The sequence below is a fragment of the Mytilus californianus genome, unplaced genomic scaffold, assembly GCF_021869535.1.
Source record: "Mytilus californianus isolate M0D057914Y unplaced genomic scaffold, xbMytCali1.0.p SCAF_9, whole genome shotgun sequence".
NCBI classification, from domain to species: Eukaryota; Metazoa; Mollusca; class Bivalvia; order Mytilida; family Mytilidae; genus Mytilus; species Mytilus californianus.
The window spans coordinates 69,949,774-69,973,066 of NW_026262745.1; the positions used below are offsets into that span (position 1 = coordinate 69,949,774).

The 23,293-nt window shown below is 31.5% G+C and overlaps 1 protein-coding gene and 1 long non-coding RNA gene across 2 annotated transcripts in view; one reads left to right on the forward strand and one right to left on the reverse strand.

Annotated features, from left to right (window-relative positions):
• The window catches only part of LOC127715162 (progesterone-induced-blocking factor 1-like), a 31,041-nt gene extending 18,471 nt beyond the window's left edge, over positions 1–12,570 (forward strand). The window contains exons 11-15 of the mRNA XM_052221200.1: positions 660–762; positions 2,313–2,443; positions 5,672–5,756; positions 7,619–7,801; positions 9,597–12,570. Coding sequence (XP_052077160.1) covers positions 660–762; positions 2,313–2,443; positions 5,672–5,756; positions 7,619–7,801; positions 9,597–9,692 — 598 coding nt within the window. The 3' untranslated portion in view covers positions 9,693–12,570. The remainder of the gene's footprint in view (positions 1–659; positions 763–2,312; positions 2,444–5,671; positions 5,757–7,618; positions 7,802–9,596) is intronic.
• The window catches only part of LOC127715199 (uncharacterized), a 507,760-nt gene that overhangs the window by 138,010 nt on the left and 346,457 nt on the right, over positions 1–23,293 (reverse strand). The window lies entirely within an intron of this gene.

Consider the following 23,293-nt stretch of genomic DNA (forward strand, 5'->3'; position numbering starts at 1 on the left):
AAATTGCTACGTCAGTAGAATTTTGAACAACGCCAGAGATCAAAATGGACATTTTTGTTGGTGTTGCTCGCTAGGAAATTAAATAAAATCATTCTAAAAGTAAGTTTAAATGTATCTGTTCATTTTTTATTGTTAAACTGTTGATTTTCTATATCGTTTTTGGTTCACCAAATCAAAATGGCTGCCTTCGAGCGTGTATTATAGGTCCGCTTCAAAGTACAAAAGATCTAAATTTTTCTATTAGAATCGAAATAATTCTATCATGCCATGCTTTATGCTCATTTCAATATGTGTAGGCATTATATTTGTCAACATTTAACACCTCACTAAGGCTCAGTATTAAGATATTGACAAATATAATGCCTACCCATGTTAAAATGAGCATAGAGCATGGCATGAAAGAATTATTTCTTAGATAAGTATTAATCCTACTTCAATTTTTCATTACTTGTTTAATGAATTGAAAAGACATTTTCTAAACTAATTAAAGAAGAATAAATCCCCAAGGGTATATTAAGTTATGTACACAAATGACTAAATGAATGAATTCTTAAAAAGAAAACTCTAGCAGGCTAGTCAATGCTTGCGACATCCTGGTTATGAATTTTCCAATGTTTTAAATTTGATATCTTTTTTTTAATATTTTGATCTGTTTTCAGTGTACATTTAGCAAGAAGAGTTTTACAGTTAGAAAAAATCAATTCCAACCAGAAAAAAGAAATTGATGTAGAAAAACTAAAACTAAAACAGCTTGCTGAAGAGGTAAGTAAATTATCAATGAAAATTGATATTCAATTTTCAACTAACGTAAACAACACAAAAAATACCTTAGATAATTTATTCTTGATCAAAAGACTTGACTTTTGGTTGCTTGTTTATCAATAATATTGAACTAGTTTGTATCATTTCTATTTAATTTACAATACTTCTAATAGAGAAGTTTAAATGTTATATGCAGGGCTCGACATTACCGTTTGTCCGATTGTCCGGGACAAGTGGACATAGGCGTCGGGCAAGTAGATTCACCATACTACTTGTCAGATGGGACAAGTGAAAAATCGAGGTCAGATGTAAAATAGATCAAATTCAAGACTTATACATGTAAGATTTTCATTTATGAATTCGGACAAGTGAGTTAAGAGTTTGGACAAGTTGATTTTCTTGCAACTTGTCCGAAGGGACAAGTTAGAAAAAATGATAATGTAGAGGCCTGATATGTTATCTTCGCAATAGACTTCTGATTCCACATGCTTGAACTGAATTTTTATAAGAAGAAAGACAACTCCATATCAGTGATGTCCTAGTGTCTTTTTTGGTGTTCAAAATGTAATCTTGTGATATGATTATAGATTATCTACAGTTCTGAAAACTAGAGGGAGTTTCTAGGCTACAATTTCATTGAAGAACCATTTGAAAGACAATGGATGTTTTTCTTTATTTTTCCTAAGCAACATCAATTTGGCTGATGACATCATAGGATTCTCACAGGTCTTGACTGAGATAAACCCCTCCTAGTTGAGTAGCTTGAGACGTAAAATAATCACACAGAAAGTTTAAACGAAACATTTAAGGAAATAACAACAATCCAGAATAGTTCTTGTATTGTTCTATTGAACCACTGTTTCAGGATTCTGGGGAGGGTTGGGCACTGACTAACATGTTTAACCCCGCCACATTCTGTATGTGCCTGTCCCAAGTCAGGAGCCTATAATTCAGTGGATGTCGTTTGTTGCTGTGTTACATTTAGTTTTTTGTTCATTATGTTGTACATTAATTAGGTCGTTAGTTTTCTCGTTTGAATTGTTTTACATTTGTCATTTTGGGGCCTTTTAAAGCTGACTATGCGATATTGGCTTTGCTCATTATTGAAGGCCGTACGGTGACCTTTAGTTGTTAATTTCTGTGTCATTTTGTCTCTTGTGAAGAGTTGTCTCATTAGCAATCATACCACATCTTCTTTTTTAAATGTAAATTATAATTTCACTGAGGTGTTTTTTTCCTATTAATACATACAACATTGATCTGTCAGTCAATTGCAGACATTAGAAACATGCATGTTCAATCATACTGTTGGGAACAAATGGTAGAAAGTACAAGCTTGTTTGCTGATTTAAATTGATATAATGAGTTTAATTATTTTACACATTAAGGGTCTTTTGTTGAAGACTGTTTGTTGTGATAAGGTGTTTTTTTCTTCATGTCAAATTATCTTAAAATTAAAAAGTAAACAATCTGAGAAATAAGTTTTGAATATCCTAACTAGCTAATTTTTATTTAGATATATTCTGAATAATAGCTTTATTATTTTTCAGTTAAAGAATAGTAACTCTATACTAGACCAGGCTCAGCAACCATACAACTACTTGATAGAGAGTATACGTCAGAGAGACAATCAGATAATGAAACAGAAAGACTATACAGCAACCCTAGAGAATGATGTCAAGTATGTAAAGCAATATTTGTATTGTAAGGGGGTGACTTAAACATTAGGACCAATTTCTATATTCATTTTTAACTGGATTTTCGAAGGAAAAATCAGTTATTGATTTGGGGATGTACAGTGGGTGGACAGGCGGCTGCCAAACAGTGTCTGTTCATTAACATGCAAATGCTTTGACAAATTTTTTTCAAATTTTGATATGTTGTTTCCTGTGACTAAATGAAGGTCAATTTCAATTTTCACAATTTTAGCTTCTCTTGTTTTTGAGTTTTCGACTTTTTAGAAGTCCAAATATATACTTATTATATGATTGAGTTATTTCCCTTTGAACAGAAATTGTAATTTGCAAATATCATTTTCATTAGATAATAATCTATTTTTATTAAAGGATATATTTCATTACATTACATTGAAATAAAATTGTTGACATTAATAGATAAGTTGCAGATCTATATTAGTTTGTGACAAATGAAAGAAAAAATATTGGGAAATATAGATTCCATCACTGCAACAAGTGTGTTATGATATGTTGAGTGTGGAGAAATATCGTAATACATTAGTTATAGTGGTGGAATCTGTTTCTCTAAAGATTTTTATTCTTCCTTTTCAAAGATTTGCAGAAAGTTGTGTTCTTTATATGTGACGTCATCAGGCACGGTCACCTTTTTTCATGAAGTCCCAATAGGAGTTTCAGAAGAAATTAAGAAAATTTAACGTCATAATTAAATTTCGACCAATCATGTGCTGAGAACAGATATTTCACTAGTGAGGAGAAGTATTTTTCTCACACCGCTCAGGAAATGTGAAAATAGCACAAAAATTAGAGAACTATTAACTATATATATAAAGTTTGACTACACTAAGTGTTTTAAAATAATTTTCACCAGGGTTGGCAAAAACCCGGGTTTTATGAGTATTGCCCAGCCCAGTGGGAAATACTGGGAAAAATCGGGTTTTACGGGGTAATACTGGGCAATACTGGGTATTTTAAAATACTGGCCTGAATTTTAAAGAGGATTCAGTGATCAAACACCAATGCAATACATTTAAGATATTTATAAACATATTTTGATTTATAAATAAGTTTTCTTGTTTGAGAGTCTTATAATACAAGTGTACACATTTGAGAAAGTATTATTCTAGCAACTCTGAGACAAGTGTACATAGAGACACATTAGACAAATATTAATGGATAAAGACTTTCTCAATAATTCTCCTAAAAATCTATTAAATCACCTTTATGTCTAGATTGGTCAAACTGTTTAATAACATAAAGCAAAAGAATTAATTTTTTTCAAATATATATAACTAATATAAAGAATTAACAATTACATGTAAGAAAAATTTACTTTTAAATAATTTATATGTACATCACTAATTAATAAGTAATTATTCAGATTAGAACACAGATATGTTTATTTAACAATAATCAGCCTTTTCATTTCTATGAGTGTTAATGACATGACACTGTAGGATGATTATTTAGCAATATGATTGCATAGCAATTTAAATTTACAATTCACTTAAACAATGCAATAAAATGCATTTTTTTCAAAGTTTGGATTATTGAAACAATGCTTGGAAATTAACAAGGTATCCTAAAATGTGCAAATCTTGTATTCTGCCTACATAGAATTAGTGGAAAAGAGAATGATATTGAATTTTCAATCTTGTAGAAATGACTCTCAATGGTTATCTGTATAAAATGTATATATTTAGCTATAATACTATGAAACTACAACAAGTCTTTACTATTTTGTGTTGAAATAAGCTTAAAAAATCATATTGCCCAGTATAACCCGTTTCTGGGAGTATTGCCCAGTCGGGGAAAACCCGGACTGGGTTTTCCCGGGCGGGTAATAATTTGCCAACCCTGATTTTCACCTATTAATAGATAGCAAAACATCTGGTAAATATCTTATCTCACAATAATAATTGGAGTGACAGATTTATTTGAAAATTTTCTGTTTCTTAAAGTGTTGATGATAAGATCTGTAGGATGCTATAAATAAAATTTGAAATTTACTGTTCATTATTAGACATTTTGAAGATAATTACAGATAAGTTTTATAGATTTTTTATAGATATTGTATTAATGATAAATGTCATTTTGGATTTTTTTCTTCTTTTCTTTTGTAAATTGTTTGAAGAATTTTGTGGTTGGTTTGTTTGTTATTCTGTATAAACTTATTTTCTGAATGCTTTATATATATTTTTTTTGATGAAGCAAACTCCTTCAAAAACTAAGCTTAGTTTGTCCTTTAATAAACATATATTTAGATTTCTGATTTTGGGCCCAGTTTTCAAGTTGATCCAAATCGGGGTCCAAAATTATACTGTGTTTGATTTCAACATAAATTTAATATATATAAAGGGTTCTTTGAAATGCTGAATCTAAACCTGTATTTATTTTCATTATTAATTAGATGATACCCCATTGAGGTCCAAATGGTCCTAAATTAAACTTTTGTTCGATTTCATCAACAATTCAAAAATTGAATTCTTGGGGTTCTTTGATATGCTAATGATAACAATGTTATTAGATTTTGGATATTGGACCATAATAGGTAAATCTCTGATTTCAAATTTTTCAGTTCTTTGACCACATTCATTTTGTGTCACAAACCTATGCTGTGTCAAATATTCAATCACAATCCAAATTCAGAGCTTTTTTAAGCTTAAATGTTGTGTCCATACTTGTTCAACTGTTCAGGGTTCGACCTCTGCAGGAAAATGCGGTTTGCTGTCACTCTGACAGCCTCTTGTTGTATGTTTTGTTAATATTTACTGTGTAAGTTAAAGTCATAAAATAAGACTAGAATTAGTCTCATTTAATGATGAAATTCCACATTTTCCTTATTTTATCTAGAATAAAAAAAAAAAATGAACATCCCACTCAAAGAAGTAAGTTAGAAAAATAATACATGTGTATATTTATCCATTTACAGTATTTTTGGGGAAAATTAGAACAAGAATATTCCACAAAACAAATTCACAGATTGTGAATAATGGTTTTAACTCTCAGTCAATTAGTCTGTTTTTTACCTTGCTGTAATTAACCTGTTAAGTGCCTTAATTTTTTCTCATCTTTCTAAAAAAAAATGCAAGTGCCTTTTGGTCTTGTATCAGAAAAATCTGAAGTAAGAAACACATTTTGTACATTTGGGTATGACGTGAGAAAATATGTAAGCTTGCCGACTTAATTAAGAAAATTCTTGAACTTATTTACAGGAAGTTTACAAAAGAAAAGGAAGATTTGATTAGGACAAAGAATCAAATGTCTTTAGATTTAGAAAGATTACTGAACCAAAGAGAGGTAAAATTTGTATAGATTTGTCCACTGCAATAACTGTGTTTTGACATTTATTCACTGGAGACAGAGAAATTTATACATGATGGGTTTTAAGATTGTATGATATTAAAAAAAAAAAATCCAAAATTTGTATTTTTAACTACTGAAGGTACTAATTTCTTTTGAATGAGAAAAACAAATTTTTTCCTGGATAGTTGATGTCATGATTTTAACAATTTCTGCACACCAGTCTACACGAAATTTAAATTTTATTTAACATCTAAATGTGTGGCTCATCTGGCCGATCCACACCAATAAAATCAATGAATTAGTACCACATCAATAATAATGAGTTCACATTAAACCAAAGGGAGATTAATCTTTACAAAAAACAGACCAGATGGGGGGATAACTCTTTAAAAAAACTGAAGAGATGCAAGATAACTGTTTACAAAATACTATAAACAGATGGGAGATAACCCTTTACAAAAACCTAATCAGATGGGACATAACCAGATGGTACCCAAATTGCACCTATTTTGACATTTTTTTCACCTACATTTATTTATGGTGCAGATAAAAGTTTAATTTTGTAGATGTATCCTTATTTAGTATTTAGTTCCACCAATTTAATTTTGAAATGGGTTTGAATCTACCACCAAACAATCCATTTATCTGTAAAGATAGAACCCAAATTGCATAAATGCACATCTGAAAAAAAATGGAATAACTGATGTTTGTTTGATTGCTTATTTTTAAAAGTTGACATTTTGTGGATGTTTCTGTAGATTTTACTTTTTCCAGTGAATGCTTCATCTGTTGATATGTACTGTGAATGTTTTGTGTATATTTTAATATATTTAGCTATGTTGAAAGACATGCATAATGTCAAATCATAAACAAACAAACTGTTAAGTCTCTCAGCAAACCTGTAAGATTTCCACTGCTAGTTTTGCTAAATGGGTGCAATTTGGGAACTATGACGTTATTTTTTTACAAAAACACTGAACAAATGGGAGATAACTCTTTACAAAACAAACTTGATAAAGAATAAGGAATATGCATATGATAACTTTTGGCCATGTATCCAATGATTTAATTGGCTAGCCTAGCACAAAGAAGGCTTCAAACTTATATTATACAATACAGTACACACAAGATGAGTTTAAAAAAAATTTCACTGTAAATGCTACCAATTTTTGGTGATTCACTCTGAAATTTCTAAATATTCTACAGGTTATATATAGTATACATTTGAATGAATTGTTATCATTTCACTCTTGATCTCCAAGAATCATTCTCTTTCGCTGTGAATCACTCAATGCTAGCAAGAGTGATTTTTTTGGGTAAACATTTCATTCATGCAATCGAAATCCTTATGTAGCTGACTTAATAGTTATCAATTTTCCAGGTGTTATCACTACTGAGATAAACTGAGAACTGCATTCTATACATCCTATGCATGAACATTTTGAGAAATTTATCAACGAAATATATATTCAAATATTCATTATACAAAATGATGAGAATATAACCAAACTTGTCACATAAATTGTGCATTGTGCATGAATCTTATAATATTGAAGATGTCATTGTTTAGGTTATATTTAGATTTTGAGTTAGCTTTCTTTGTCCATAATTATGGTGAGCAAATTCATAGTATTCCGTCCAATGCTAAAATATAATGCTTTGTTTTGTTTTTAAATCCACTGCAAAAATTAATGCAATCTTTACCTTTCAGTGTGCTCACAAGCACTTTGATTTATTAACCCCATTGTGTAAACTGTTTGTTTTTACAAATTTCAAATATTTTCCACTGGATATGAAACATCTATACATAGTAATTCTATACAGTGATCAATAATGAATTATTTTCTTTTTTTCAGGAAATGTCAGTTATGAAGCAGGTGGTGATGAATTTATCAACACGTAAATATGGAGAAAAAAAGACCCAGTCAAGAGATCTGGCTAGACCTAAAAGTCCTAAAAGTTTGGCAATTCATTTGCCTTCTCATGACTTTGAAACATATGATGAACCAAATATAGTCAAACCTGGATCTATATCTCTTGTGAGTTTCTTATGAATATTTTTAGAAACCCACTTATGAAATTGTTACATCAAAATAGGCTAATAAAGTAAAAAAAAGGAATCATTCTGGTTAGACTGGTTCTACAAACATTATTTAATTTAACACATGTGTCGGTATCTGATTGGTTGACAGATGTTAAACATTTTATCTTTTTGTACAACATCTAAAGAGTAAAAATACACTTGCACTTTGTAATGAACTCAGTAACTATATTATTTTAACCATCTAGGACCCACAGGAAGAGTTAGTCTTACAAGATGCCTACAACCTTTAAGTAGATATGGCAAAATTTTTCTATGAAAAAACTCCTAGATTTTGTTGGTACAGGTGAATCACAAATTTGAATGTTCAACGTAAAATAAATTTTCTTTAGGCTTGTATGCTCACTTTTGCAAATAGAAAGGAAATCAGTATTCAAGAAAATTCAATTTTTCCTTATATCAATGAAAATTGGTAACCAGGCAAATGGATGAATCCAGGGTTGGCAAAAACGTGCAGCTCTTTTCACAAAAAAACTTAAGAGTAAAAATACTCTTAAGTTATACACATTTCAGTATAACTTACGATCAATTTTAATCGTATGATTTTTTGTGAAAAGAGTTGCTGGGTTTTATGAGTATTGCCCAGCCCAGTGGGAAATACTGAGAAAACCCGGGTTTTACTGGGTAATACTGGGCAATACTGGGTAATTTGAAACACTGGCCCGTATTTTAAAGAGGATTCAGTGATCAAAACCAAATGCAATACATTTAACATATTTATAAGCATATTTTGATTTATAAATAAGTCTACTTGTTTGAGAGTCTTATAATACAAGTGTAAACATTTGAGAAAGTATTATTCTAGCAACTCTGAGACAAGTGTACATGAAGACACATTAGACACATATTAATGGAAAAAACCTTTCTTAATAATTCTCCTAAAAATCTATTAAATCACCCTTCTATCTAGATTGGGCAAAGAATACATTTTTTTCTTCTTCAAATATATATAACTAATATTAAGATTTACAATTACAAATTTCTTTTACATAATTTATATGAACATCACTAACTGATAAGTCATTATTCAGATTAGAACACAGATATATGTTTTTATAACAATAATCAGCCTTTTCATATCTATAAGTGTTAATTACATGACCCTGTAGGGTGTTTATTTAGCAATATGAATGCAAAGCAATTTAAATTTACAATTCGCTTAAACACTGCAATAAAATGCATTTCTTTCAAAGTTTGGATTATTGAAACAATGCTTGGAAATATACAAGGTGTCATAAAATATGCAAATCTTGTATTCTGCCTACTTTAGGCTTCATAGGATTAGTGGAGAAGAGAAAGAAATTGAATTTTTAATCTTCTAGAAATGAGACTCAATGGTTATCTGTATAAAATGTATATATTTAGCTATAATAATATGAAACTACAACAAGTCTTTACTCTTTTGTGTTGAAGTAAGCTTAAAAAATCTTATTGCCCAGTATTACCCATTTCAGGGAGTATTGCCCAGTATTACCCATTTCTGGGAGTATTGCCCAGTATTACCCATTTCAGGGAGTATTGCCCAGCTTTTTCCTGGGCGGGTAATACTTTGCCAACCCTGAATGAATCCACAGTAAATCAAAGAGTTATGATTTATTTAACTGTGATCACCTTAAAAATCTACATATCAAGCTATCCATAATATATGTTTTCAAAATAACGCAGAAGAAAATACTTTAATTGTAAACCCAAAATAGTGGAGCATGAAATAAATATACATCTCTTTATTTCAGACAAAAGATAATCCTCAGTGGGCTGGCAAGTTAAAGAAGAAAAATACAGCACAGAATACAAAATTTACAAAAGTATATGCAACAGCGACATCTTGATAGACTGGTTCCTAAACTGTGGAAATTGTAAATCTACTTTTAGCCTTGACAGTTGAGATGGAAATCTGTGATATTCTGGATTGCATTTTACAGACAGTTTTTAAAGAACATTTTAAAAGTTAGCCATTGTTTAAGACAGCAAAATCAAAGATAGACATCTTTATTTGGTGTTTAAAATAGTTAAAATAACCCATGCCAGTTAATCATTTTACTGTTATATTTGACATGCTTCTTCAAGGGCTTTGTTAAATATTTTTCACTTTAATAAATCTTTTTTCAGTATCTCTCCCAATATAAATTGGTGTAATTGGGATAGTTGTTAGATTTCGCATGAAATTTTCAATGCATAGCTATTTATTGTGATTTTTTTTTTTAGTCAATCAAAGCAAAGTTTTAACAAATGCATCTTCCAATGAGATGTATAGCTAATTTATCAACTGTTTAATAATATCTACACATGTTGGCCCAGTAGTAAGAAATAAGATTATGTTAATTTTGTAATAAGTCATGAATGAGAACAGATTGTCCCATATTATTCCCAGTATTGGTTGTTTCTCACTGTTTAAGGACATACAGTAACCTTTTGAAGTTCACAACTTTAACCAGTCATTTTTATGCCCCCGCCGTAGTGGTGAGGGCATTAAGTTTTACCCTTGTCCGTCTGTACGTACGTACGTACGTCCCAAAATTGGTTTCCGTTCTCTAACTTGAGTTTGCCTCAACCAAATGTTATGAAACTTATACACAATGTTTATTACCACACAACACAGATCAAGTTTGAATTTTGGTGTTGTCAATGTAACTGTTCTAGAGTTATGCCCCTTTATAAATGGAAAAATTGCAAAATTTTTAGTTTTTGTTCTCTAACTTAAGTTTGCCTCAACCAAATGTTATGAAACTTTTACATAATGCTTATTACCACAAAACACAGATCAAATTTGAATTTTGGTGGCGTCACTGTAACCGTTCTAGAGTTATGCTCCTTTATAAATGGAAAAATTGTAAAATTTTTATTTTCTTCTAAATATCAAGTCATTTTTAAAATTGGAGTTATCTTCCTTTGTCCATGATTATAGTTGAATCAACTACAATCAATGCTTTATACAATGCAATGTTTAATTTTGACTTCCACTGATAAAACACAGATCAAGTTGAATTTGGGTAGTGTCACTTTAACCATTATTGAGTTATGCTCCTTTATAAATCGAAAGATTGCAAAATTTTTAGTTTCCATTCTGTAACTTAAGTTTGCCCAAACCAAATATTATGAAACCTATACACAATATTCATTACCACAAAATTAAAATCAAGTACAAATTTTTTGTTTCTGTTTTCTAACTTTAGTTTGACTCAACCAAATGTTATGAGACTTACATACAATGCTTATTACTACATAATACAGATTATGTATGAAATTTGGTGGCGACACTTTTACCATTCTTGAGTTATGTCCCTTTATAAACATAAAAATTGCTGAATTTTTAGTTTCTGTTCTCTACTTAAGTTAGCCTCAACAAAATGTTATGAGACATACACACAGTGCTTATTACCACAAAACTCAGATCAAGTTCAAATTTTGGGAGCGTCACTTTTACCGTTCTTTAGTTATGTTCCTTTGTAACTATATGATATGCAAGCGGGGGCATCATCTGTGTCCACATGTGGACACTATCCACATTTATCTTGGTTTTATGTTGGTGATCTTTGGTAGGTGGTTTTGTGTAATTTTGACCAACTAAGTTACATATCGTCTGTCCTTTTGAGTCTATCCTAGGGCTAAAAGATATCATTTCTTTTTTATATTTTGTAATTCATCATGCATTTTAAATGGTCCTGAATAGTTTGATAAGACCTTTTAAACCATGCATTTATTTGCAGCATGTGATTTGACTCCAAACTTATATGGAATATTATACTGAGAGTTTTTGATAAATCAATAGTCACTGATTCTAACACTTTACCCCATGAATTATAATATTTGTCCACTGTTCATGATTAAATTTTCAAATCTTGAAAAATATCTTAATAAACCTAGCATTTTAAATGGGATCTTGAGTGGATATATTTTATAATCAACAGGTTTTTTTGGTAGAGTGTTTTATATATAGTAGAATCTGTCTAGTCTAACACACTTTGGAAATTGAAAGATTTCACAAATCATGTTTGATAATCCTGTTTCTATACCAGTTGCTGTATTTTTGACTGTCATATCCTTTTTATGGCAAACTTCAAACCTGAAATATATGACAAAAGGTAAAACTGCACCTCTCACATACTTATTTCTTGTGAACTAAGACTGTTTTAATTGTGTAAACCCTGTAAGAAAATCTTTTTTATAAACACCTGAGAAAGAAATAGCTAACAAATTATTTTTTTCTTGCATTTTTATTTTGTTTAGAAGAAGAAAATATTTCTCCTTAAACTATCTGTAAACAGGGGCTCAGTTTGGGATTCAAGGACCAGTACAAGAAACATAGTTTTAGAATCATTTTAGACGGTTTATGATAAATAAATAGATTTTGTTGGAATTAAACTGGTGGATGTCAAGTGACATTTAAATATGATTTGATTTAATCTTCCAAATAAAAAACATCATGTCGATTATATGTTAAGCTTAAATTTTTGTTCTAAGATCATGATTTAATAAAGGTTGGAAATATTGATTTTAATACAATAATATGTATTTTTTTGGTTTGAAATGATTGATTTGAAAAGAAGAACAGTTGATATTTTTTATTCTTTCATGCATTTTATTTTTTTCATATAAACATATTTTCATTCCTTTATGTTCTATAGTATATTAAGATAATATGTATTATTTATGTATATAGTAATTTATTTTGTATGTATATTTCTGATTACAAATTACAATATCGTAGTTTTATTTGTCCATATTATTTTTATGCTATTCTAGAAAAATGATCTTAATGAGTTTTTATTTCTCTCTTATTTGAAATTTGATAGAAAGTCTGAATATTTCCAGTGTAAGTTTCCATCCCTTTTGTCAATAAGAATTGTCACAAAAGTGTTATGGTTATAAGATTTACTTGAGTTGGACAGTAGAGAGGACAGATTTAAAGTGAAGATTAGGCCCAGATTGCATCTATGAAGAATCACATATGGTAATGTGTAGACAGAAATGTTAACATTTTTGTCTCGCCTTGATGGAGTAAAAATCGAGACATAGGTATGCTGTTTCTGGCGTCAGCGAAGGCGGCGGCATCAACAATGTATTAGTTTGTGATTAGGTCTAGTTCATGGTGAACCACTAGTGGTAGGTCAATGATATTTGGTATGCAGTTGTATTAGCATTGGCACATCTCATTACCATGGAGATTATTTGGCCCCGCCTCCTCAGTCAAGGTCTATTGACTTTGAAACTTTTCATAGTTTACATGTATTAAGTTTGTGATTTGGGAACGACTTATAATAAGTCAATGGAGATTATTTGGCCCCGCCCCCTCAGTCAAGGTCTATTGACTTTGAAACTTTTCATAGTTTACATGTATTAGTTTGTGATTTGGGAACGACTTATAATAAGTCAATGGTATTTGGTATGCAGTTGTATTAGCATTGGCACATCTCATTCCATGGAGATTGTTTAGCCATGTACCTTCAGTCATGGTTCATCGACTTTGAATATTTGCATAACTTACATGTTAAAGTATTGCTATTTTAATTTCAACATTTGCATTATCAAAATTAAAAAAAAGGCGAGACATATCTCTGTGATAACAGTTTATTAATTTTGGTTTTTGATTTTGAACAATATAAAAAGCGGTATCTTTTGGCAGAATTCTAGATCTGACATAACAACATTAATTTCCACATTTATCTGTTGTAAAGGAAGACAACTGATATATTCAGAAACTTAAAATAATTTCCTGGTGATTTTTTTTTATAGAAAAGAATGCTAAATAGAGGTTGTGATGATCTTTAACACATTTTCCTAATGATCTTGTTTGTCAGTTACCAAATTTTCTCATGGTGGGAAATTGGTTGTTCTCTGCTATAGCACATAGAAGGAGCCTTGTAAATTCCTGTATTTGTCAGTTTTTCTGTCTGCCTATATAAAATTGAGAATGGAAATGGGGACTGTCTCAAAGAGACAACTCGAACAAAGGACAGAAAACAGCCGAAAGATGTATACAAATGATTGATTTTATGTATACATGTCCTCTATAACTCCTGGTTACATTGCTTTTGTATGTGTAATTATGTTAACGATGTCATGCATTTGATCATACTATCCTGTCACTGTGAAAGAGAAAAGAAAGGATATACTGTGTCAATTCATGACACAAACAAGAATGTGTCCATAGTACACGGATGCCCCACTCACACTCTCATATCATAGGGAACATGTGTTTCAAGTTGATTGGACTTCAACTTCATCAAAAACTACATTGACCAAAAACTTTAACCTGAAGCGGGACAGAAGGATGAAGGAACAAACGAACAGACGCACAGACAGAAAAACATAATGCCCCTATGTGGGGCATAAATATCCAGAGGCATATGCAAAATACATAGCAAAGGGATAGTGCATTTATTGTTGATTCACAATTCTCACCTCACTGCAAGTGCAAGACAGCCCCTGATATCAATTTGATATGTTGATCATGCTTCATCAGGGCCTGGAAAAACCAATCAGAGGGGCAAACTCAACAAATTATAAATTACATCTGGCCATGAATTCTAACAATTACTGCCATAAACTACCACACAAAATCTCTGTAAAATATATAAACATTAAAAGCATTAAGACAACTCTCTGGATGCAAACTAGAAAACAAAAAATCACCATAAGAGAAGTTATCTCAAGAATAAATGCACTGTAAATGTAAAAATATAAAAAGGCTTTAAACCAAATGCTTCTCCAAAACTGGATCATCGATAGCTTGTACATTAAGTTCATAATGTGTAATTATGTTATATCAAGGCTTTTTAATTCAGTGTAATTTGCCTTAATTAATGAACTAAAATGGCATTCTTGTCATACTTCATGGACATAACTCTGAATCAGCTTTTAATTTAATATGGTGCTCTTTTGTGTTTTGAGCATAAACTAAAGAAGATAGAGATAAACTAAACAGACTAAATGATCAGTAATACAAGATCAACAAAACAGAGATTTTTGTCATGTCTCATTTTTATCTAATTTTCACTTTCACTTTCTATTTATAACGATAACGTCGTCATAACAACCATTGTAAAAAGTTGTAAGATGACTTTCGGCTAACCGCATAACCCGCCTTTTTTGGTAGCTTTACTGGATAATTTCACATGTATACTTGTCCTGGTTGTTGAAACCTGTTGCCGAATAAACAATTACTTTGCGGTAATTAGAGTGTTGTCTTTCATATCGATAATTTTATGTAGAGTTATGTGCCTTTTATGTGAGCTATTTTTTAAAAGTAGTCTCAGCCTTTGTCATGATGGATTAAACGTATCCTTAATGGTTTTATATCTTTATCTTTGATCATTATTGAAAATTTAATTTAAGATAAACATGCTTTAAAAAACCAGTTTTCAAATTTTTCTGCCCAAGTATTGAAATAGTTTTTGAAATTTTGCTAACTTAATGGTAGTTTGTTACCTGTCTTTATAAATCTGGTATTTTATGAAACACATATATAGGGCTGATCATCTCCTAAATGTACAGACACACTGGCTATTGTGTTCCGGTACACCGATACCGTCTTGTATATAACATTATCATTCACCTCATTGTCCACTCGGAGAATACCTCCAAAAAAAACCAGTACGAAAGGCGTACAAAAATAAAGGCACAATAGTTGAGTAGTCTGTGTTTTACTTTTTGAAAATGTAGATGTACCCCTTTTCTCGAGTGGGGCTATAATATTATTATTTCTAAAATGGCTATGTTGCATTCTGTATTGACTTTGCCAGGTCTTCCTTCTGACAACCTTTTTTAGACATCAATGAGAACCTTAAATGGAATGTTATAAAACTTGGACCGAAATATCTTCAAGATAAGATAAATAGCACCTATAAACAAGGATCTAATTTGATTTCCTTATTCTATTAATAAATTGGCTTTTTTTTTTACAGTCAACATTACACTTTTACTCTGACAGCAGTAATTGGAAGCGAGAATACTTTACTATTTTTTTTATTCAGTAAAATGTCAACACCGTTTTCGCGGATATGGAACCGCTACTGGTGGACTTGCTTTCAGTTACACGACCAGGAGTCATTACTGGCATGATTTAATTGATATATATTGCCTCAATATTTCCAGTTTGATAAAAGAGGCGAAAAATACCAGAGGGACATTCAACTCATAAGTTGAAAATAAAACTGACAACGCCATAGCTAAAAAAAGAAAAGTCCAACAGACAAACAATAGTACACACAACACAAAATAGAAAACTAAAGACTGAGAAATACGAACCCCACCAGAAACTGGGTGTGATCTCAGGTGCTCCGGAAGGGTATGCAGATCCTGCTCCACATGATGCACACGTCGTGTTGCTCATGTTAGTACAAACCCGATAGTAAGTCTAATTCGGTAGGTCACCGTCCGGAAAAGGAGACGAGATTGTAGTTACGACATTAGGAACATATCCGTTATCATCTGTGAAACGGTTATCCATAACGGTCAACCCACTCGTGATGGCGTCCATAAAACTTACGAATGAATGATTTCAAGTTCACCACTTGTAACTCTTGGTTTAATAGCTTCCTTGTGAGTAGAAACCCTCTATCAAGGAAATCATGGTAGGAAACACAAGCCCTGGAATATCGTATCAACTGGGATATATTTACTCTGTATGCAGGCGCTGCTGGAATGTTGCTACATAGAAATGGAAAGTTCACAATTGGGAAGCCGTAATCATCCCTTTTGTCGCAAAGCTTTGTTTTCAACGACCCTCATTGATAATTTCTAGATGGAAGTCAAGATATGAGGCAGACTTAACTGTATCTGTCGTATCCTTTATCCCAAGTTTGATGGGATAAATATATTCAACATAGTCACCAAATTTTGAATTATTTCATGAGAGAACATCATCTATATATCGGAAAGTAAAGTTAAAGGATACTGCTTACTTCTTTTCTTTCTTCATAAGAAGTTCATGTATGAAGTCAGCCTCGTATGAATAAAGGAATCTTCAATGCAAATACTGCACTGGAAAAGAAAAGATATTAAATGAGTGTATATGAAACAATAGTCGATAACATGCCTAGAAATATCCTTAATTCAAAGTAACAACGTTTGTATTGCTGTTTTTCTTCTTGGCAGCTAAAGTAAGGTCTTCATCGACGAACTTACATGTTACATTTTTACAAGAAGGTCATGACGACCACAACGTCAACATAACGGGTTGTATTCTGAATGACCGATATGTAAGTCTTTGATGTAATGTCTGCGGCTCCAGATTTATCATTCGTTGCCTAGTAGAGGATTTTATTTTTACAAGGTGCAAAGAAAATAGACAGTCACGAGGAGTCATCTGTTTTTTACCAACTTTTGAATATTTAATGAGAGAACATTATCTACATAGCGGAAAGTAAAGTTAAATGAGACTGCTTACTTCTTTTCTTTCTTCATAAGAAGGTCATGTATGAAGTCAGCCTCGTATGAATAAAGGAATCTTCAATGCAAATACTGCACTGGAAAAGAAAAGATATTACATGAGTGTATATGAAACAATAATCGATAACATGCCTAGAAATATCCTTAATTCAAAGTAACAACGTTTGTATTGCTGTTTTTCTTCTTGGCAGCTAAAGTAAGGTCTTCATCGACGAACTTACATGTTACATTTTTACAGGAAGGTCATGACGACCACAACGTCAACATAACGGGTTGTATTCTGAATGACCGTTATGTAAGTCTTTGATGTAATGTCTGCGGCTCCAGATTTTTTCATTTGTTGCCTAGTAGAGGATTTTATTTTTACAAGGTGCAAAGAAAATAGACAGTCACGACGAGTCATCTGTTTTGTTTTACCAAATTTTGAATTATTTAATGAGAAAACATTATCTACATAGCGGAAAGTGAAGTTAAATGAGACTGCTAACTTCTTTTCTTTCTTCCTAAGAAGTTCCTGTATGAAGTCAGCCTCATATGAAAAAAGGAACAAGTCGACAAGAAGATCGAGGGCACAGTTTGTTTCCATGGGAATGCCGATTGTTTGTTGAAAAACACGTCCTCCAAACGTAACAAATATAAGAAATCAAGCATCTTGATCATGTCGGTTTCAGAAAATTTGTTGTTTGAATCAGAGTGATTATTTTACAAAAAAGGATGTATCAATCCTTAATACAAGATACTTGTATCTACGTCAGCCATTCTTTTTTATGAAAAATGTTTTGATAAATAATTCATCTAATAAAACTATAAGGTTGAAAATCCTACAGGCATAGTTGACACTTTATTGCTCTGTTTAGACAATTTTTGTTTCAATACTCTCTCACAGTTTAATTTTTTGGCTGTCAGAACCTTTGGTCCTTAGTACTTTGGGTGAAGGTTAGTTCAGAATCACATGTCCAGGACCGCGATATAATATTCCTTTTTATAATTTGCAAGTTGAAATCATCCCTTCGTAAATTTTACGGACGCCATCACGAGTTGGTTGACCGTTATGGAATAACCGTTACACAGATGATATCAGATATGTTACTTATGTCGTAACTACAATACCATTCCCTTTTCACGAATATGACCTACCGAATTAGACTATTTACCGGATTTGTAATAACATAAGCAACACGACGGGTGCAGTATGTGGAGCAGGATCTGCTTACCCTTCCGGAGCACCTGAGATCACCCCCAGTTTTTGGTGGGGTTCGTGTTGCTTAGTCTTTAGTTTTCTATCTTGTGTCATCTGTACTATTATTTGTCTGTTTGTCTTTTTATTTTTGGCCATGGCGTTGTCAGTTTGTTTTCGATCTATGAGTTTGACTGTCCCTCTGGTATCTTTCGTCCCTCTTTTGCAAACTAGATTATTAAAATTATACTAAATTTGCTTGTATGAACAGTGATTTGAAAGTATAGTATAATCAACTCCTCCTACAGTTTTCAATCCAGATCCCTGAAACTCCACAGGACGATTGCACATATGTTGAAGTTGGTACCTGCTATGACGGAATTGTTAGAGAAATATTTGTAATTTTTCCTGACTTTGGGACCTAGTCATTTATAAGCATAATTTACTCCAGGTATATAAGTCAATTGCTAGTTCCTACTACCGTTATTATTGTGTAACTCCACATTTTATATGTATTTTTTTCTATTATACACAATAAATATTGAAAACAACTGTATTTCAAAGTTACAACAATCTTCCTGCTGTTCTTCATCTTATTCGATATTAATGGAAAATTCCTCGCCTTCATGGAATTGCAACTTGAGACTCTGACCCATTTGTGGATTAATTTTTTATATGATTTAATGGAAATCTGGGGTATACACTGCTACTTTTGCATAGGTACTATTTCTGTACTAAAACTCTGTGTACTATAAATTTACTTTTAATATTTAGTACTATTTCTTTACTTTAAAATTATTGTAATATTTAGGTACCTGTATTTTACAGTACTTGATTTGTACTAAAAATTTTGGTACAGATATAATACCAACAGTGATCACAACATTCCATGTTTGAAAATCATAACTTTAAGAGATTTGAAATAGACAAACTTTCAAAAAGCTGAAAATGTAACGGTGTAACCAAAAATCTGTAGTACTTAAATTTCAAGTACAAAACAAGTACTGTAAAATACAGGTACCTAAATAATACAATAATTTTAAAGTAACAAAATAGTACTGAATATTAAAAGTAGATTTCCAGTACTACAGATTTTTGGTACAGAACTAGTACCTATGCAGAAGTAGCTGTGTAGGTATACTTCATGGAAAAAAACTTATAATCAGCTTTTATATTTGATATGTTGTTTGGTAATGATGATGTATACTTTTTCACTATATTATCCGTTCAAGACATTTGGTTTTCAACTTATTTCTGTTTGAATAAAAAAAACGTCATCGTTGAGTATAAAATAGTTGTTTTTCTTATATTGTTGAGTCTGCAGAATCGAAATATTGCTATCATACATTTTGACGTTGGCGTTGTAAAAATTTAGGTCCAGTCTGTGGTGAAAGTTTCTTTTATACATCAAGAACTGTAAAACCTTCATGGAATGTTATGAAACATGGACGAATGCTCTGTTGTGATTAAAAGACAGTATCCAGAATTAGATTTTGAAAATATATGTTATTTACGGATAAATGGACTAAGTTTTTTTGGCAATCAACATTACACTATTACACCAAAAGGCGAGACAGTTTTTGTTGCATAATCAAAACCAGGTAAGGAAGAACCAGATGTCGAGATCCATCAAATTTCGAAAAATAACAAAAGTTTCCTAACTGGGCAGGAGTCAAAGAATCATAATTGATAGGAATCTATTTTGTGAGCCTTCTGCAGACAATAGCTAATGCAAGAAAAAGCGATGATTGAAAAGACAATATTAAGCTTTTGTACTTAGTGATTTCTGAATATAGAGAATATTTCTACATAAAGTAAATTAGATTAATAAGTCTCCCTTGAATGTCTATAGTGAGGTCTATAGTTACTGATACAACTGCAAATTTTACTTAAAATCACATTAGTGTGGCCTTTCTCATTTTTCTATTCAAGAAGCTGTTTTATGAAGATTATATTTCTTTTATGTGAGACTACTTTCACGCTTCTATTTTGTAATAGTAGTCTCATCCTTCATCACGACGAATTGAACATATCCTTAATGTTTTTATATCCGTATCTTAAATCATTAACTGAATTTAATTCAAAATATACATGCTTTAAGAAAATAAGTTTTTAAAATTTTATCTCCATTTATTTCAAAAGTTTTTTAAATTTTCCATATATATGGCTGATCATATCGTAATTGTACAGACACACTGGCTATTGTGTTCCGGTATACACTGTGCCGTAAATAAACATTATCATTGTCATTTTGGAGAGTACACCCAAAAGAGAAACAAGTACTAAAAAGGGGTACAAAGATATGCACAATAGTTTAGTCGTCTGTGTTTTGCTATTTAGAAATGTAGTTATAACCCTGTTCTGGGAGTGGGGGGCTATATTATTATTACTTTTATAATGACTATGCTGCATTCTGCATTAACTTTGTGAGATCTTCCGTCCAACAACATTTTTTAGACCTCAATAACAATCTTTCATGATATGTTATAAAACTTGGACAGAAGATTCTTCAAGATGAGAAAAATAGCATCTGTTGAAATAGGATCTAATTTAATTTCTTTATTTAATTAATGAATGTTTTTTGACAATCAATATTACACTTTTACTCTGACAGCAGTAATTGAAAGCGATACACAGGGTTCTGCGGAATACTTTACGATTTTTTTTATTCAGTGAAATGTTAACGCTGTTTTGGCGGATATGGGACCGCTACTGGTAGACTTGCTTTCAGTTTTACGATCAGAAGCCATTACTTGCATGCATTCATTCATATATTTTGTTTCAAAATGTCCAGTTTGGTAAATAATGTTATGTCATAAAACTATAAGGTTGAAATCCCTCAGCCATAGTTGACACTTAACTGCTTTGTTAAGACCCTTTTTTTGTCAATACATTCACACATTTTAATTTGTTGGCTGTCAAAACCTTTGGTCCTGAGCATTTCGGGTGAAGGTTATTCCAGAATTACATGTCCTGGATTGCGATATGATATTCATTTTAATAATTTGCAAACTAGATAAATAAAATTGTAACGATTTTTTTTTATAAATAGTGATTTGAAAGTCTAGTATGATCAACCTCCACAGTTTTCAACCCAGATCTCTGAAACTCCACAGAAAGATTGCATTAAAATTGAAGTTGTGCAACTGCTATTATGGATTGTTTTTAGGATTTTTTTCTCATGTATACAGACTTTGGAACTTATTCATTTTTCTAGCAAAATTTACTCCAAGTATTTAAGTCAACTTCTAGTTTCCACTATCTTTATTATTTTGTAACTTCACCTTTAATATGTATTTTTCTATTATACAAAATAAATATTGAAAAGAGCTGTATATCAAAGTTAAATCATTTCCTGCTGTTCTTTATCTTGTGTCAATATAAAACAAACATTCTTCATCTTCATGTAATTTCAATTTGAGACTCTGACCCTTTTGAATTAATCTTTTAAATGTTTTATAGAAAATGTGGGGTATACAAAAAAAAAACAGCAACCAAGTGACAAAAAAAAAACTAAAAAAAAAAAAATAAATAAATATCTAGAAGGTCCAAAAGCATTTTCAATAAGTGCCTCGACAATATGTCTTGATTTTCAACTTTTTTTATTTTCCCTGGATAGACACGGTTATTTATAAAACTTGATAGACACAGGTCATTACAAGTTTCCTCAATCGTGCTGCAGCAGGTAACCGCTACTTTCCCAGTATGGCGTTGAAGTTTTTAAATAGGGAACTGTGAATTTGTATAAAGTATGTTCATGATACGTACTTGTTGGTCTCATCCCTAATACCAGATGTGTTTATGAACTGTTTGATTTCGTGAGTCGTCAGATATGAATGAGGGGCGATAAGAGGAGGTGTCATCCCGAATTCCCGAAAAAAAAATAAAGCATTCTATCCTGGATCCCGAGAAATTAATCATTAATCCCCCGAGTCCCGGTAAGGGTAAATCCCGAATTCCCGCGAAAAGAAAGACGCAATCCCAAATTCCCGCAAGAATAAAGGCCTAATCTCGACGTCCCGAAAAATTTCCTTCCGCCCCTCATGAATAGAACTAGTTTTGTCCTTTTTGATTTTTTTCTCTCAATGTTGAATTAATTTTGATGTGATTTAAAGGAAATGTGGGGTATACGTCAAGCAAACAGCGACGTAGAGACAGAAAAAGTGAAAAAGAAAAAGAAATTTGAAGTCAAATAAGCAGTTTGAACAAGTTTTTTAACAGTATGTCATGCAAAAAATACACCAGTTTTGAATAAATTATATAGAGACTTTGATGATTTCTCATTAAGACCAAATCCCCTTAATGTCAATACACATGATATAACTAAAGACAAAAAACTAACGGAACAAGTCTTCTGAACCAGCTCTTATAATTTTTTTAAATATTGTTTTGTTATGATGTATACTTGTTTATGATATTATATTTCCATCTTGATTTTCAACATCTCCCTGAATGAAAAACTACCACACTAGTCGTTGATATTCTGTGTGGTTGTCGAAATGCTTGTATTGTTTCTGTATGTTTCGTGAGTTTGTCGGGCAATTTATAGCGATGAAGATATCTTTGCCAGATAAAATATATAGTTTGTTGATTTTAACCTTCTGCCGTGTTCTTAGATATATAAATGTAGCGTGGGTGACATCTATGAAAGAATTATGGTTACTCTGTTGCTAGAGGCCGTCTCAAACTTGCATTCTGTATTGAAGCGAACATTAAAGCTCCGTGTAAAACGCCTCGTTGTGACTTGTAGATGGAAATCAAAAATAAAAGTGCTATAAACTTTGTTATGAATTTGTATAAAGTATGTTCATTCGTACGTACGTGTTGGTCTTATTTCCAAATACCAGCTGTGTTTATTAACAG